Below are 19,214 nucleotides of genomic sequence, written 5' to 3'. Positions count from 1 at the left end.
TGCTTTTGTTCTAGAAATGTATTCTGTAGTTCAAGTAGCTTGCAAGTTTGGAATGGTGTGCCACTCTTTTAAAGAGAAAAAATCCCAATATACTGGTCATATTTTGGTCAAGAGTATGAGACTAAAATCACCACTAAGCATAAAAATGCTTCCAAACACGCTTGAAATGGCAATGTCAGGTAATAGTCGAGTAACCTTAGCAAAACAATTTCTCTCAAAACAATCCTCTGGTCCCTGTAGCCAGTCAATGATCAGGGGAAGCAGGGGACTGCTGGAATCGAGAGAGTCCAATTGGCTATTCCTATTCAGCTGATTCAGAGGAGCATGGTGTCCCACAATGTAGCCTCTAAGTTCCTTTAATTTTTGAAGCAAGATTTGGGTGGGAAAGTCAAAGTCATGACATAGACGAATAGTAGCAAGCTGCTGAAAGGACCTTCTCAACCTCCTTCCTGTCTTTCTCTCCTTCTCCACCTCCCTTCATTCTGTTTAAGCCTTCAAATAATACCAGCGAATGGAAATGAAATCATCTACAAAATGAAAAGAACATAAACAACATCGTAACAAGAATGATAGTTTTGAACAGCGATACAAACGAACAGAATTATAATGACAACTGACAGTAATTATAACACTGGTAGCTTAGGAACCATATGGTACTGTTTCGATACGGGCCAGAGACAGTAGGACCTCTTCCCCTTTAACTCTCCATATTCCTGTGAGTGTATTGCGGTTGAGAAGGAAACAAGGAATAGTGAGCTTCTGTAGAATGGTGGAACGGTGGAAAGAAGCCGGGGAGCAATAAAGCAGTTACAAGGCCCGGCTCCTCTTCCTGGAACGGCTCCTTCAGACTCTCTTCAACTCTATTTCTCTCTTCAACATTACAAAGACTCAAGTGTTTCTCAATCTTCTGTCTGGTCTCTCACTGCTGCACACACACACACGTACAGGAACATGTATGCACACACTTTTGGCTGTCCAGTTTAAAATGGAGTTGGTTGTGTGAGAGACAGGGGTGAGAGATGCGCTTGTCAGGGGGGCTAGTGTTGGGGAGATGGAGAACCGGTCTAGTAGGCTTGTCCAGTCTCCACCTGCAGCAACCCCAGGACGGCTGAGTGGTCTCCCAGCTTCATCCTTCGCTGGGTGGAAAGGCTCACGTTCTTGGCTAGGTAGTCCACGGCAGCTGTAGAATAATGCACAGGTAATTAATGTACCGCAATGAAAATATATGCTCAGCAAATCAGTACAGTTCATCCAGCAATCAACGGTATTTTCCAGTACAGTTTGATTTTATTTTAGAAGCATCTTGGGGCAGCAGTTCTCCCCCTTCGGCAATTGGTTTCTTTTAGCCTTTGGTACCCGTGTGTCCAACAAACACACATCCTGCCCAATACGGCCAGAGTGTGACTAACTAATTAACCCAGCCCCCTGGGGCAGTCGGCCAGTTAGCCAAACAGGCAGGTCTGTGACTGGACAGATCTCCGCTCTTCGGAATTGACTGACTGACTACTAGAATATAACTTTATTAAGAGCACGTGTGTGCTCTCACCTGCGGGCTGACACTGGGTTATGGGGTCAAACCCCAACTACCTACCTCCCCCATGACAAAACATGGCCCAGCAAACCTCTCACACTGTTTCAATTTCCACACACAAGTTGAAGCTTTGAAAACGGGCTATTGGGTAGAGGTGTAACCAATGAGCCGGAGTGTCAAGGCGGGTAAAAGAGGACAGGCCAAGAAATAGGAAGGAACACAGTTGCAGGACTAAGAAGGACCCCCGCTTAACCCTGCTTTCCTAGACATGGGCCATGTTGGGAACCAGGTTACAGGACGTTCAGGAGGAAAGCATAGATAGTTCTGTAGATCTGTTTTTTCTATGGACACGTCTGCGTTGACGTCTGTGTCTCGGTCTGTCTATTATGTGCTTGCCTCAGATGGCTCGTTTGAAATTGTGTCCAATTCAAATGACTGATATTAGGTGGAAATGTGTCACCGCCTAACAAAGGCGCTAACCGAAGGCCAGCTTATACAGCCTTAGACATGGCAACGACAGCCAGGCTGCTGAAGGTGGATATTAGCATGCTGGCATTAGAGCTTATTGGCACGTCTTTCCTTCTATTTATAAGCATGTCTGGACTGTCTCTGTCTCTTTTTGATGCCCCTCCTTAGCGCAGGTGATTTGAACCCATTCTTTTGTAGAAAGAGAAGGAAGTGGATGGAGTGTGACAGGAGAGGCAGGGTGTGCGTGAGTACATATTTGCCGTACACTAATTTGTGTGTGTTTCGGGCCATGTGTATGCGTGTCTGTGTGTTTAGTTACTATAGGCCGTGCCAGACTGCTGTCAGTGGTGCTGACTTTAAGTAGCACACGTGTTGTTAGCCTGTCAGTTAGCATGTTAGAGTGATGAAGAAAGGAAGCTGTCAGAGGTGGAGGTCTAACGTTGGGAGAGGCCCACCTGTGGGCGGGAAGGATGTCCGCCGACCTGTCAGTCACCCTGACAGCTGGGGAGGGAGGTGTGTGTGTCAGTGGGAGACATTTAACTCCACATCCTCCAGGGAAGCTCTTTTCTCCTGTCAACCAGGCTATATGTCTTAAATAAATCCCAGTCTCAAACTCCCCACCCCCCCACAGACACATGCACACACACCCACACACACACGCATACACACCCACCCTCTCAGCCTCTTCCAAGGTAGACACAGACACCGAAACATAAACAAGTGCGCACACATAGCGATTTTTAATGGCGCAAGGCTAAAGCGCTCTGACAGAAGAAGTCACAGCGTTTCTGGAAAAACACGACGCCTGCTACTCACTCTGTCCGTACTGGCTGTACTGGTAGCCTGCGGCGACGGGGTCCACACTGTAGCTGGTGGTGCTGTAGGTGGGCGGGCAGTAGGACTGGGTAGAAGCCATGCTGTCCACCGTCTTGATGGACTGGTCCGAGGAACGCTGGCTGCAGCTGGCAGAGATGGAGTTGGGTGCCTCCAGGCTGCCGTGGAGGGGCGAGATGGAGAAGTCATGCTGGGTCTGAGAGGGCACTCCGCTGGGGTTACTCAGGATGCTCATGACCTAAGGGGGGGAGGTGGGGGGCAGGGAAGGGCAAGTGGGGAGTACATATTTAGTTTAGAGTACTATGGATTAATGAGTTAGTGATATTGAGATCAATAAAATTGTGAAAGGTTCAACATCTCCATAATAAACTTGAGAAAATATACAGTTGCACATTATATATATACAGTATATGAAAGAGAGAGATAGTTATATAGTTGCACATATACATATATATATATAATATACGAAATAGTGGGAGATATTTAGTGGATTCCCTCGGCAGGCACACACCTCTGGTACCAGTGTCTGGTCAACAACAGGCGCTCCTAATCTGTAGTGTCCCCCGCAGCTCTCTCTGAGAGGAGCTCTGTCACCCGGAGCTCATTAATGATTCATAGTGTTTGAGATCCTAACGAGACTCAATAAGATGCTTCTGACGATTACAGAAGCTACACCTCAGTCCAGATTGGTGCAGATATCAACACTGTGCTGATGATGCCAAACTGCCCAGTGCTGCCTGGTATCATTTCATGGGCAGCATTTATGCCTCTCTGTCTTATTGTCCTGAAAACTGTGGAGCGAGTTGTAGCCTGTTCACTCTTTCTTTTATCAGCTTCACCTGATTCGGCATGGGTTACTATAATATATATATACTATATTACTATATAGCTGTACTTCACAAGGACGGTAATACATGAATAAAGCATTTATTACATTAATAAATACGTACATAAATACACAAGCACACACACACATACAAGCACACACACCCTACCCTGAGCCCCATCCAGCTATAACATGCGGTTCCTGTTGGATCTCTGCTATGCTCCGATGCCCTCTGGCTCCCCTACGCTCTTGCTGCTAAACCAATTAGCCAATAATAGAGTGGTTCACACAATCAAGCCCACATGCACCCTGGGCCCCAGCGAGGACTGGGCCATTTTAAATCAGGTCCACATGCACCCTGGGCCCCGGAGAGGACCGGGCCATTTTAAATCAGGTCCACAGGAGGTCCCCGAAGGACAGTGAGGTCACCAGTTACATTACAAAGATCATTCTGATATGTTGTTAACCTCTGATCTTCAGCGTGCACAGACAGGCAGTCACACGTGCACACGTTTCTATGTGCACTGCAAACAAATGCCTAGAGTGTAGGATGCACAAAGTATTCACTACACAGTGTAGGGGACAAGTATACACTACATAAAGAGCGTAGGGGCAAGAATACACTACAGATAGAGTGCAGGGGACAAGTTTACACGACAGATAGTGTGTAGGGAACATGTACACACTACATATAGAGTGTAGGGGACAATTATACACTACAAATAGCGTGTAGGGGAAAAGTATACACTACATATAGTGTGTAGGGGACAATTATACACTACAAATAGAGTGTAGGGGTCAAGTATAAACCACATACTGAGTGTAGTGGACAAGGGGACATGACATATAGTGTAATGGGTGCACTAGAATAAACATATCTATATGGGGACAGGTGACACAGAGTCCAACCCTTGGTACCCAGTGAGGGGGGTCCAGGCAAGCCACTGGAGGGAAGAGAGAGAAACATAACAAGGTTTTACTACAGTTTCCTCCCCCTATACTCTTCTTTAATCTGCCCCTTAAATTAAACGTAGCGCTATCAGCGCTCTGCTAAATATGTTTCCAATTAGAATTCACGCCGCATTCCGCACACACTTCTTCAACAGTCATGGCCCTCCTTTTAAAAAAGGGCCAATTATTTTAATGGTGTCATACTGTATTTAAAGGCCGATACTTCTTTTTTATCTCATAGTTTTTAGTCTTCCTGGAGAGAGGAAAGTCATTAATGATGGCCAAGGATGAAATTGTCAATTTCCAAGAGGAAATGTTGTAACGAAATGCTAAGAATTATTTTAGTAAAGTACCTGTAATCCTCATCCAAGCCAAGCCGCCATTTTCTCTTTAATTTGGGGTAATATCCCCCCATGGCCCGGTGAGGGCATTAGTGTGTGTCTGAGGAGCGTTTATGAGGCTTGGGTCTCACCAGGAAGGCGCTTTAGAGCCTTAAGAGGGGTAAAGGAGACCCGGGAGGTGTCAAAGCCTCTGTGTGGGGGACGAAGTGGATGAGGTAAGGGGGTCTGACACCTCTATTCAGGGTGGCGGGTAAGCATTCTGTCGCCATGGCGAGCTCATTGTTGTCTTCAAAGCCCAAATTATTCAAATCTTCATATTTAGCATAACCTTATTGACATCAATTAAATCAGCAAATCGTAGGGAATATTTGGATAGCAAAGCAAGAGGTAGAGTGAAGGCCTTTATGTGAGACTCAGGGAGAGATTTGGTGGAATATTGTTGGCTTAGTCTCTCCAGCTTCTTCAAGCGCTGAAGAAGCATTCTAAGGCTGCCTCTGTCTCTGTCACAGTTGAGGAAGCCACAGAGTGGAGGTACGTTCTGCTATTAACCTAGATATACTACCTGTGAACCAGCTTTGTATGCATTTCTGTCTTTGTGTGTGTGATCATGGTTTCACTATACGCACAGTGTACTATACACTATACATTATTTTCATTGGTTCCCATGAGCACATAAAAACTAATGAGTGTGTGATCTATGAAGGTCTGTGTGTATATGTGGAGAATGAAAGTCCCAACAAAGATAGTAAAACCCGAAGAATCACAACCTAAATGTGATTTACGATTTAGGGATTGATTTAGGGAAAACTAAACATACTGTTAGAATTGGGTTGAGTATTAGGTTAGGCATTACCAGTTTAGGGTTAGGCTTTATGCCTAAGTTAAGTTTAGGTATAAAGGTTGGGTAATTGAGGTTCAGGATTTGGGTTAGGGTAGTGGTCTGAGAGATGGAGAGCAATGAGTGTGTGTGTGTGTGTGTGTGAGAGAGAGAGAGAGTGTGAGAGAAAAAGAAAGGAGGAGAGAAAGAAAGAGATGGAGATAGTTGGGGGTTTGCAGGAGGGCAGTCACATTGACCTCAGCCATGGGCTTGCAGTAATAATCTATTATTTCCTGCCGCACTTGTACCACCATCACTAAGTCAAAATCAATATTCTTTCCACATGTTGGAGTGTAACCTCTTAGTATCTGATATGACTGCTGGGAGGAAGCAGGGAACGTTTGCCAATCACCCAGGCTGACAAACAATATCCCCAGGCTCTCCAACTCCACAAGACCACAACAAGGGCATAGAGAGGGGGGACGGGGGGGAGAGATGGAGGGAGTGGGGTAGAGGGACAAAGCTCCTCTCAAGTGGTGCAAACACCCCCTGGTTGAAAAAACACACTTAACTTTTCCCCTCTTCGTAACAATGTGTTCCTCCTCAGTGGCTCTTCAGCACTACCAATCCTCAGGACCCTATTACTTTCCCTCCCTCCTTACCCCTTTATCCCCCTCCACCCCTCTCCTCCTTCCCTCTGAGAGAGGAGCTCTCTCATTTTGGGAAACATTCCCTTCAGTAGCTCAGTTTTCATTTGTCGTCAGTCTATGCGAGCTCTGGAAGGGGAGATAATGTAAGCCAGCACCTAGTTTAAAGGACACTGCCTCAGGGCATTCCCTGCCTCCCTCAGTCTGCCTCAATCTCGTTCTCTCTCTTTCTCTCACACATACACACACACACACACACACCACACCATATAGGCTAGATTACTTTATAAATAATAATGAAACAAGAAATTAATTCTCTCAACTTCTGAGCCTGCTAGCCTGGGGTAATGTAAACGGAGAAGTGTAAATTGATACAATGTGCATCCTTTCAGATAAATAAATAGTGCAATTGCAACATAAAAAGGACGCCTTTCATACAATCCTAATTTCCTGAACTGTTAAATTATATTTTTTGTCTCTGTATGACTGTTCCACGGGAGCTTGCTCTTTGTTGGGTTTTCGGCACCAAGACAGACAAACCCGACTGTTTTTTTCCGCAGCTGGAGCGAATTGGAAATGTTACGGAGGCGGAGATAGAACCGATGTAATGGACCACTCTTTCTAATAGACCCCAAAATAGAGTAGTATTCTCACAAGACTGGGACTGATACACACTATTTGCATCGTAATGAGATGTCCTATTTAATCTGAAATAAACACGTTGCTGGTTTCAGTATGCCGTGACATCAAGCTGTGCCCTCTTAACTTCTAAAAAACAAAGTCTGAAATCTAAAGTGGCATTACACATTTCAAGGTTGGCTGATAACGATTAAACAATTAGAATCTCTTTCTATCCTGTTGGGAATCTTCCAGCTTTGACACATTCATTACCTGTTCTGCAATGTTGTGAAGAATTCTCATTGTCCTTGTCAACAATGTTTCCCAGAGTATGACAGACTACTCAACCCAAGGCTTCAGTTGGTCATTCATAGCAGGAGTTGCCTAGGGTGAGCTACTGTATGCTGGTGTAATTGACGCTGATGAAGACCTGAGGTTTAAAACGTCTTAATGAGACACACTTGGGAGTACATGTACATCCCACTGCGCACTGAAAATCCCCCCACAGCCAACCCAAAACCACTGGGAACCTTCATTCTACACCTGGCCCTCAACTGGCTCTTCTTCTTTCACTCCCTCTCCTTTCCTCTTTCCCTTCAAAGCACAGACCTGGTTAGAGGAGTGGAAGTGGAGTGTAGAGAAGGAGAGAGGAGGACTGGATGGATCTATAAAGGCATATGTAAGACTGCTTTATAGGATTTACTTCCAACAGAAGGGACATGACCCTGGTCTGAAGCCAACCCCATCATCATCAGCTCACTCCATACTCCCTATACACACACACACACACCTGGTTTTAGTATGCTTGTGGGGACCCCAATATTTACTGGTATTCAAAATAATATTTTTTTCCTAAACACCAAACGTAACGCTCTTAATAATTTTATCCCCAGTTCAATATTTTACCCTAAACCTAACCCCTTTGCCAAAAACTGCCTTTTTCATCACTTGGACCTGCGACATTTCTACACATGGTAAAATGTCTTGTTTTATTATCCTTTCAGGGATTTATAGTTACATGTGTATACACAGACACACATACACACACAGGAGTGTGTGATAAGCCGCTCATTTTACCCTGACTCAAATGCCCTAGAGTGTTGCCTTTATGCTCCCTAATTGGTCCAGGGCTCAGTGGACATAATAGGAATAACGGAGCCCTCTAAATGTCACCGGGTTATCTGAACACCACAGTAAAACACCTCTCACTCACCAGGAAATCTCCAGGAGTTAAACCAGTTCATGGAGGTTTCTAGATTCCAAGTCCAGGTATTTCAAGGTTAATGTTGTTATGGTTGTAGGTTGAACTAAGTTGAAAACTCCAAATATATCTCAAATGTACAGAATGACATCTACCACTTGCTACCAGATCTCTAACCCTGATACCAGCTTATGGCGGTTTAAGATCTTTGTCAAAACCTTCTTGTGTGGGTTGCAGTCTTTTCAATCTAGATAGATAATGTTTGTGGTAGGTTGAGACCTCCAAATGTTTCCAGTTTATCTGTATGGCCACAAAAAGACATCTCCCATTGTCAACAGATGACACTGAGTTCTTTGTTGAAGGCTTTTCGATGTAGGTTGAAATCTCATTAACGTAACATAAATGTAGAGTATGTCGCTCATATAGAAATGAAAATTAACTCAGCGAGTGGTGCAACATTCTTCCACAGATGACGCAGAAATGAAACAAGCTAATTGAGAAGCATGGCAGTATTAAATTGAGAATATGTGATGAAATCAACAGTAATTACTAGATCAGCTTATGCCATTCTACGGCAACCAGATGGGTTCATTGTCAAAGACAATAATCCTGAAAATTCCAACTCCCCCATCATTGAAAAAAAAATGTTCACGAAGGCAGTGCTGCATGCAAACAAATCAACCCCAAACGTTGAGCAATGCTGTTATAAAAATAAAATGATAATTCCAGTATAGCTTATGCAATAGCAAGCCAACTTAAAACAGATAATGGTGACCTTAGATTTTATTGCTGTATTCAGTTGTAGCAGCTGCTATTCTATTTAAATTTCTTTTTATAATTCACCAGCACCACGTGAAAACATGTATATTTCCGATCAAAGTTGAACATTAGGTAAAACATTGAAATTGAAAACATTGAACCTATTTCTGCACGATGATAAGCATGTTAGATCAAGTCAAACAATTAAATGTGTGCCTCCAAAGACGGCACAAATATAATAGATATTCCAGTTTAGTTCCTGGTTAATTAACACCTGTATCCTCGTCTCCAGTCAAGGTTGGTAGTCTAAATCTGAGTTCTCTCTTCCTCGATCCCTCCCTTTCTGACTCTCACTCTCTAACTCTAACTGTCTCTTCCTCACTGTCTACCTCCCTTTATCCCTCTTTCTGTACCTCCAGTTCTTTATTTCCTCCCTCTCTGACTGCTCTCTATTCACCCCCCCCATCTTGAGCTCTCACTCTCCATCTCTCTGTCAGACCCAAGTGTGGTGGCAGGGTGACAGGAAGTAGATGACAAGGGGGCTCATGGCTGTGTTTCAGAGCTTTCATTGGCCGCAGCACATTAATTGAAAGTGAAAAGCAGCACTGGCCTGAGAAAAAACAAAATGACTGGGAGGCTGGGGAGAAATGTGGACGGTTAGTAGCTGGAGCTGAGGCGGACTATTGGAAGGAATGGTGAAAGGCGGACTTTTGGAAGGAATGGTGAAAGGCGGACTATTGGAAGGAATGGTGAAAGACGGACTATTGGAAGAACTGGCGAAAGTCAGACTATTGGAAGGAATGGTGAAAGTCAGACTTTTGGAAGGAATGGTGAAAGGCGGACTATTGGAAGGAATGGTGAAAGACGGACTATTGGAAGAACTGGCGAAAGTCAGACTATTGGAAGGAATGGTGAAAGTCAGACTATTGAAAGGAATGGTGAAAGTCAGACTATTGGAAGGAATGGTGAAAGTCAGACTATTGGAAGGAATGGTGAAAGTCAGACTATTGGAAGGAATGGTGAAAGTCAGACTATTGGAAGGAATGGTGAAAGGCGGACTATTGGAAGGAATGGCGCAACTGAGGAGAGTGCAGCAGTTCCATAGAAGTATAGAGAGGAGGACTGAAGTAAGACATATGGGGATGAAGGATGGGAGGAACGGGGCCTTCATTGGTATCCAGTAATTGATTCAAATGAAGCGCTTGATTGACAGTGGCAGGAACTGAACAAGGATGGGACAGGCGCAGATGACGGCTCATAGTGTGTGTGCAAACAAGCTGTCGTTTTGCCACAACGCGTTTTGGCTCTGGGTTAACGCAGTCGATGTGTCTCCTTTAATGCTCCTCGGTCCCCTCTGCCGCTTTTCCCCCTACCCCAGTGAGAAGGACAGATGGAGACAAAAGGACAGAGGTCTGTCACGCATGTCTGTAGCACAGGTCTCAAAGGACACCCGACATGTCTGACTGGAAAAGTAATTGGAAGTAATATAGATTATTATTTAGAAATGAAATGATGTAAATTAGCTAACAATAAAACCATATACCCTCTACTAGTGTAGTGCCATTTCTCAATATTCATCTCATAAATGTAAATCTCTGTTTTACATTCGGATTTGTCTTCTGCACTGCTGGCTGGTCTTTATTCATAGAACTTGACTCACAAGAGCGAAGCCGTGTCATTTTAGACACCCGTTCTGAGCTTCCTAACCACCCCAAAGTGTTAGAAGGCCCTTTACTAACCAAAGGTTAATTCTTCCCATGCAACTCACATATCTGGGAAGGTGTCGCAGTGGTCCACTCACCTTGTCTGTATGACATGAATAGTATGGGGATAGATTCAGGAATGCCAGGAACATGGTAAGCTTTCTTCTCTCACCCCACCCCACCCTGTATTCCCCTGGGGTACCATCCACTCCCTGAATTGCCTCTCTCCACTCTGCTCCATCGCTTCGACCAAATTAAATTGCGGTCTTTAATGATTTTGCCAGAGTGGGCTTTTTCTCCCAACCACCCCACGAGAGACGGCTCTGCAACCGGATGGTTGAAAGTGGGAACTCACTGAAGCGAGGGGAAAGGGAGGGAAGGAGGTGGTAGGGTGGAGTGGGGGGAGGCGCTGGCAGTTTTGTTTGCTAAAAGCAGTGGGGAGTTGGCCCAGTGGAGAATGTCAGGTCAAATTGTTCTTGACAGTGCTAATATAGGCACGTCGGAACTCATAATTACATGTAAATAAACAGTGAAATGGCTCTCAGCAGGATACAGAGTGGAAGAGGGCTGCCGTTAGCACCGGCCAGCTGGGGACCGCTGACAGAGACAAAGAGAGAATGTCAAATCCCTGAAAAAACAGGTTACTTAGAGTGTCTGAAGTTTTCTATACATTTCGAAAAAGGGAGGCAGTGTTCGTCTCTTGCTACGCAAAGAGATATCATCTGGCTGAAGCGGACTGAATTCTTCACTTACCATCCAAGCTAATGAATCTTAGCTTCCACAACTATCAACATGCTATTTGTAGCCAACAGGTAACACACATGCATTCATCTCACCATACACTTCTGGATGTCTGGTGCATGATTCTATTTGCCAAATGTCTAACCTTTCGATCTTTGAACGGGCCTGGGCACTGAACTTTGACTAGATTTCTTCTACTTTCAAAAGTCAGAGCGAAATCAAAAGTAAGGCAGGAGAATGGCTCAGCGCCGACCCTAAGGTGCTGTATTGATATTATAAACTGGTTACCCATGTAACTAGAAGAGTGAAAATAACTTTTATCATTCCCATGGAAATACAGCTTTCAGCCAATCAGCATAAAGAGGTCAAACAACCCAGTTTCTATACATACTTTATACTGTATAGTACATGTCTATATGATCAGTATTCAACTTACTGTCATGCAGAGTCCATAGAGTGTAATGAGGAAACACAGCTACTGATCCTATAGGTATCTGCCACTGCGTGGGTCCCACAGTGTGCATTTCAGTCTACCCCACTTAAATCCTCATCTTCTAGGATTTACTGAAATTCATATTGGCTGCCTCTGCAAGATAATTGTAAATCGCTTTCCCTCATATTTGCTATTTATCTGGATGCAACAGCATCCGTACTTTCTACAGGAAAAATATCTCTCACCCGCATTCAAACACCCTTGCATTTAAATAGCATTTGTATTGTCTGCCCTAGCCTTTCATCTGCAGTATGAGAGGGGGAATAATGTTGCTTTTTTGGCGGAGAGTGAGGGCACAGAATGGGAGAGGGATATAATAGTATGTTGAGGTCAGGAGTATGAAGAGTAGATTAAGATTTAAGGAGCACCAATGATGCCAAGTGATGTTTCTCCATGGAAAGTCAATCAAAGTAAATTAACCAAGTTAGCCAACGAGTCCAAAAATTAATAATATCACACCCTATCATTTTGTCACGCACCTGCCAAAACTGCAATGTCTAGCCACTCTTCGCATCAATAGTCTATATTTGGAATGTGATTACATGGCCATTTTTCAGTATTGTACTTGGTTTGGGCAATAGTCTTGTCAATCCACTAGGAGGCACGGCGTGAGAAAACTCAAACACCTAAAGTGCTTTAGAGCTATTGAGGCTGTACTTCCATTGGAGCAACCCAAAAAGAGAAGATGAGGACTTTCCATTCGGTGGAAACAATGAAACACTACTACTACCTACAATTAGTATTATCAGACCAACATGAGTCCTATTTTCCAATTTCCATGAAGAAGAAGAAAATGAATCAATAAGTAAATGTATGCAAAATAAAACCAAATAAAAATACATTCCGCCAGTGGATATGATTAAAATTTCCCAGATTTCTTTGGCAGCAGGTCTATTTTTTTTTTCTTTTCTAAAGCTTCTTACTTTTTTATTCTTGCCAAATTGAAACAGCATCTGTATTTAGAATGAGTTCTAATTAACAAGTATGTAGCCCCCTCTCCCCCTCCCCCGCTGTTCCTCTCTCTAAGTAATGGAAGTGATGTAAATATATGCATTTATCCTTTTTGATTTGTTGACACTGGAGCTTGCCAGCTGACATGGTGCCCAGTGAAGGAGCTTAATACCCAAGTTTCAAGTTTCAGACTAAGGAGGCGCAAGTCTATCTCTCCTTCTCTCTCATTGACATTCAGGTGCACAGTGTCTTGTCAAAAGCGAGAAGGTGGTAGGAACGGAGGAAGGGAGAGAGTGGGGAGCAAAAAAAAAAGGTTTTCCTCTCTCCTGGTAACTCTTCTTTTTTTTGGCAACCCCTGTGCAGCCTTCTTAAATATAATTCATTCCCGTTTCTTGTTGTTGTTTTTGTTTGGTTTAAGTGGCTGCTGTGCTAATGGTAAGGAGGGAGGGACAGAGGGAGGGGGGAGGGCAGGGGGAGGGAGGGGGGAGGGAGGAGGGCCCCCTCCCCTTATCTCGGGCAGACAGTTGTCAGGAATTACTAGCGAGGCCTGAGTTAGCGCGCACGGCGCAGCGCACGGCACAGGCAGGCAGGCCTGGGGATATGGATCAAAGGCAGAGCCAGGGAGCGCTCTGATCCCCTGGTGCTGAAACCCCAGCCTTATTCATACACGCACACATGCACGCACACACACACATGGAAGCACTGAAATGAATACCATGCACAGAATGCACACACACACACTCACCAACAAGTACACAAACTCTGACATCAAATGCTAGCCAGAGCTCTTCCACCATTCCAAAACACCAATCTTCCTCCAACACCACAGCAATGGAAATTCTCTTTTTTGTGTGTGTTTTCATTGACTTCTATGAGGAATTTCTGACTTTAGTTTAGGTTTGCTGAGGGGTAATTGTTTGTTTTTGGGTCAACAAGTTCTGTGTCCTGATAGTGAAGGATTAGGTACAAACAGGGTGACTGAAATAAAACAAATATAGATTTACTACAGTGATCCCTGATCAGAAACAGGGGCGATTGGTCATTAGGGGCAGGTGGGGCACATCCCCACCTGTTGTCAACAGAAAGAACTGCAACAATATATATTTTTTTATTTCTTGAAAATTACTTCCTATAATTTATTATCTATGAATATAGCATCTTCCTAAATTGCATATCATTTGTGTTAGGATTTTAATTAATGTTCATTGGTCCCTGCCTTGCTGCTTCAGACTGCGTTCTGCTGATTCGAGTTCGCAGTAGTAGGCCATAGGATAAGCGTGAATATGGGACTAGCCCCTCTCTCGCAATGCAATGTACATTGTACGTGTGAAAATATTAATACGCATGCTCAGAATGTTAGTGTGATCAATGTAGATCATACAAATCTGATGCCAAGTGGGGCTGACAGCCATTAGCCCCACTACAGCGTCAATAATCTTGAAGTAAAGCGACTTGGTGCCCATCAGCCACAGGATATTGTCATTACTCAAACTGCTGGTAAAAGTAACATGGAGTGGTTTTTGAAGAAAAAGTGGCTAACGGTTAACATACAAAAGAAGGCACTCTTCTGTTTTCTATGTCTGCTATTTAGTGGAGATGGTACTTAGTCGAGGACGGGTTACAAAGATTTGAAACATCTTTCTGAGAGGATTTCAAAACATGAGAGCAGCGGGAGTCATCTGGACAATGCTGTGAAATTGGGCTGACTTGGAAGGGTAAATGTCGCCACCCAAGTTGACATTGCATACAGGCGCTCCATTGAGCAGCATAACAAACGGGTGGAGGAAAACAGGTACGTTCTCAGTCAGATCAGAACATGTATTAAACTGGTTGGAAAATGTGAAACCGCACTGTGAGGGCACGACGAGTCGGAGGACTCCCTGAATCCTGGAATATTCAGATACATTTTCAAGACTATGTGTGAGGACAATTCGAGACTTCAGAGGCACTATGACGCTCAGCCCATCTTCAAAGGGACATGTAGCACGGTACAAAACGAACTGTTAGACTTTATGTATGAAGTGTACAGGGAGGAGATAGCCAAGCAAGTGGACGAGACATCATTTGTTGCCATACAGGCAGATGAGACAACTGATGTCTCCTGTAAATCACAAATGGTGGTTGTATTGCGATACATGTTGCCTGACAATACAGTGACAGAGAGGTTTTTGGAGTTTGTGGAAGTCAAAAATAAAACTGGCCTCTCTAATAGCATCAAGGGTGCGCTGGAACCACTGAAGCTGGGAAAAAAGCTGATCGCTCAGACTTATGATGGTGCAGCTGTACTGAAGTGGACAGACGCTAATGAAAGAGACATACCTACATGCCCAGTTTGTTCACTGCTATGCTCACCAGCTGAACCTGACCTTGCAGCAACTTTGTTCAGCAAGGATGAGCATCCTGAAGGTGTTTTTTACAGATTTAACTGCTTCTGACACCTTTTTCTCTGGCAACACAGAGACGCATTCCAAGGCCACCCGCTGTACGATGGAACTTTAAAAGTAGAACTGTCAATGCAGTTTGGGAAAACCGCGCTGCTCCTGTGTATGGAGGACATACGCACACAACCAGGATGGGATGAGGCCACCATAAGTGAGGCATACGGCCTGTCAAAAAAACTCCGGGACCGAGCCTTTCTGCAGCTGCTGGAATTGTTTTTCTTCCTTATGCCAGAAGTTGATGTTTTATACAACATTCTGCAAAAACGGAGCATCGATGCATCTGGGATTAGCAGTGCGCTCACCCGTTTCAAGGAGAATGTCCAGAATATGTGGAAGCAAACTGATGAAGGGGCTGCCACCGTTCACAATTGAACAGACGAGCCAGATCGACAAGTAACCAACACAGCACCGGTGATGAAGGAGGCATGCGACACAGTCATCTCACAGGTGGAGCAGAGGTGACCACCTGATCACTGCCAAGCTGGTTGACAGCTCGCTCTTCCCACAATTTCTCCTGTCATTCCCTACGTCTGAGCTTGGCTGTGCGGTGAAACTATGGCCTCTAGTACACGAGGAAAAGTTGAAGTTTGAGCTGACCACTCTGTACCGCCACACTGGTAAGACGGCCCTGTCTCAACCTAGAAGAGGCTTTTGCTGAGACCGTCACTCTGTTGAAAACAACACCTATGACGACATCCGAGTCAGAGAGGCACTTTTCCACCTTGAAAAGGGTAAAAACCTTCACTCGCAATACCATGGGACAGCCGCAACTCAACGCATTGGCCATGTTGTCCATCAAAAGCCTTTTTTCGATTCAGCAGCTCCATGACTTCATTCCCAAATAAATCGAAAAGTTTGCCCAGAGGAAGAATTGCTGTGCCACCTTTCTCTTCAAGTGAGCCCTCAGCCTTGGTGAGTGAAAGCATATTTTATCATCCTGCCTTTGTGGTGCTGGGCTGTGCATTGGTCATATTCTTGTGCTGGATCGATTGATATAGATGGTGACGATGGTGTACTACAACACCTGGTAGAGGCAAGCCGCTCTGTCGTTAAAAGTGTTTTGTGGAGCCACTCTTTTTGTTGATGTGTTAAGTAAACACATCAGTAGCAAGAGGTTGTTTTGTAGCTTTACTGGTATGTATCCTATATTTAGAAATGGTTTGTGCCCCACAAACTTTTTACATATAAATACGCCACTGATCAGAGATATTTATTTTACATATATACAGTACCAGTCAAACATTAGAACAGACTTACATATTCATGGGTAAGTCCGGGTAGGTGTGTCCAAACGTTAGACTGGTATTGTACAGATATATCTATAAAGAAAAGTGTATATGCGGCTTGCAACTGCTTTTCATAGTATATCTTAATATGGTGTATCATGTATAATATACTGTGCATCTCTAAGTTTGGCAGACGTACATATGTATGCTACCTGGGTAGTTCATCTTAAACTTTCAGAGAGAAAGACAGAGAGATTAAATCGACAGTTTACAGTTGGGTCTATGGATGTGCGTACTTGTGCCAATGGTGATTTAAATATTGTTTGCTAAAATAATGCAATCAAATAATTTTCCAAGTCTAAAAAATAATGTTTCCTACTTTTCAAGAACATGTGACTAGTTTTCTTTTTGTGTGGTTCAATAAGATCAGCTTTATTTCATGAAGTATCTGAGAATGTAACAGAATGATTGGAAGAAATACGGCTGCATATTGTACATATCAAATGCATTTTCCCATCACAAGGCTAGCATTTTCATATTGCTCTTCTCTCTCTTTCAATAGGACTTGGAATTGACTGCATTCTGCTGCTGGTTTCCTACATAAAAGTCAGTCTAATTATTTTGCAGCCAATCTGAAAGGCGGCAGGAGGGTGGTGGAGACAAAATGTCTTGTGTGTGCATCAGATGTCAGAAGCAATATGCTCTATCCAAATTGAATTATTGCCTGTCACAGGGCATGGAATAGACGTTAGGCTATTTTCTAGCTCATTCTGTGGAGATTCTCGCAACATTGTTATCTCATGTAAATGATTGGAAACATGATGGAGGGGTCAAGTTTGTTGATCTCATAATGAAATATCATAAACTGCACACCCCAAACAGAGTACATTCTTAAAAAGTATTTAAAAATTTAATAAAAGCAAATAAATGATGAACAATCATTCGTTTTATGAGCTTTGGATCAAGTGCTTTCTCTTGGTGCAAATGTTTTAAAAGATTTTCCTTATGTACGTTCACTCTCTGCCTCTCCTGGATTACCTTTGAACTTTTTCAAAAGGAGACCAGATAGCACAGAGACTCCCTTTCTTTACAGAAATTGGCATTTGGGGGAAGAAGTTTAAAAGGCTTCATTGGCTGAAGGCGATTCCCCCTGACATTTCCAATAACAAACAACAATAACAAAAACTAAGAAAAAAATGTAGGAATAAAATAGTCCTCTTGCATACATCTACAGTCACTCATCAGTTGAACTGTGACTAATCATTAGCTCCCATTGCACCCTGTGTGACACACACACACATAGAAACGGGCTGCATGGGCTAATCGTGCTGGAGAAAGCTCCCCTCCCCCAATATGTTCCTGTCTGCTTTAAAGGAAATGTTCTCTTTGCTGTGCGCATATAGAATGCTTTATTAAAGGCATAAGCCTACAGTATGTTGGGAAAATTGTAGCTTACATTGAGGAAAGAAAGAAAAACTCCACAGAAAGAACAAGAGAAGGGTAAAACTGAACATTTTACGGAGAGGAGAGGGGAAGACACAAAACGAAAAGAGGAGGAATTTCCATTTTGGGGGAAAAAAAGCGGGTCAGCTTTTTCATGAGATGCCATGAAGCCACCCTGCAGAAAGGAGGGAGATGGACTAGAAGACAAGGAGGGGGGAGAGGATGGTATTTATGTCTGGAAGGGCATGGCCAGGGTTTAAGTGTGCAATGCAGAGTGTGGTCTGGAGGGCTGCACTGTGACAGTCCTGCTGTCAGAGAGGACTGATGGGATTGCCACGTCAGATGTGGACCAGGGTGAAGGAGTCAGAAAGAGGGAAGGAAAAATAGAAAGCTGGGGGAAGGGAGGCTGGATAGAGTTGACACAGACAACAAACCTTCACTCTAGATCTACTAAAACGGATTGGCTTTGAACTGTATTACATATGACTTATTTTTCATATTCTATGAACTAAATCATTATAACATCTATATTGTCTGTCACTGCAAATGCAGCACGCTGTCATTATGTATGGTAATGAGAACTTGCAATATTCTTAATTTGGTCATTTCCAATTAGAAAAATAAATACATTTTCAATTCCATTGTTAATACATAATCATATGCGTATATGCAAAATCAAAGTGAAGGCCTCTCTTAATAGAAAAATCTCTTCTTTCCCATACAGTAGGCTTGAGAGCTATGGTGTCGTAATCCCTAATGTAAAACAGGAAAGTCTTGTTATTTTATCTGTTATTCTGACGAACAAGCCAGGGAGAGCAGGAGTCATGTTGATAAGAAGAAAAAAGCTGTCCCATGTCCCTGATATTTATGCAGGTTTGCAGCGTTAAGTATGAGCCTCCCAAAGCCCTACCACTACGATTAACAATCAGAAAATGCTGAGGAACGCTCTTCTTATCCCCCAACTCTCCAGTACAAGAGAAAATCTCTTTTTTGTCACCAAAATCCTTAATTCTTCTCTTCTCCACCGGAAAAAGAGAGTGGAAGTAATACCAGTTTTCACAATCTGCTTTGAGAAAAAAAAAATTGGGGGGGGGGTGCAATAAAATGTGTGAACACAGAGGTAATTGCAAACAAATGCAGCATTGAATTTAATTTTCAACTCTTTTCACAATTTCAATCTTATTTTATGCTTGTTAGTCTGATCTGGTTGCTCCGTGTGGCCT

At 43.5% G+C, this 19,214-nt stretch overlaps 1 protein-coding gene across 2 annotated transcripts in view; it reads right to left on the bottom strand.

The window, feature by feature from the left end:
- Window positions 1-279: 279 nt before the first annotated feature.
- The window catches only part of LOC105013841 (paired box protein Pax-7), a 71,721-nt gene continuing 52,786 nt past the window's right edge, over window positions 280-19,214 (bottom strand). For both annotated transcript variants that reach the window (XM_010875652.2, XM_010875654.2), the window contains exons 8-9: window positions 2,816-3,071; window positions 280-1,180 (exon numbers count right to left, since the gene is read on the bottom strand). In XM_010875652.2, coding sequence (XP_010873954.1) covers window positions 1,065-1,180; window positions 2,816-3,071 — 372 coding nt within the window. In that variant the 3' untranslated portion in view covers window positions 280-1,064. The remainder of the gene's footprint in view (window positions 1,181-2,815; window positions 3,072-19,214) is intronic.

The sequence above is a fragment of the Esox lucius genome, chromosome 12 (assembly GCF_011004845.1).
Source record: "Esox lucius isolate fEsoLuc1 chromosome 12, fEsoLuc1.pri, whole genome shotgun sequence".
NCBI classification, from domain to species: domain Eukaryota; kingdom Metazoa; phylum Chordata; class Actinopteri; order Esociformes; family Esocidae; genus Esox; species Esox lucius.
The sequence above is the reverse complement of the archived record's forward strand: the minus strand, read 5'-3'. Positions and strand labels throughout refer to the sequence as shown.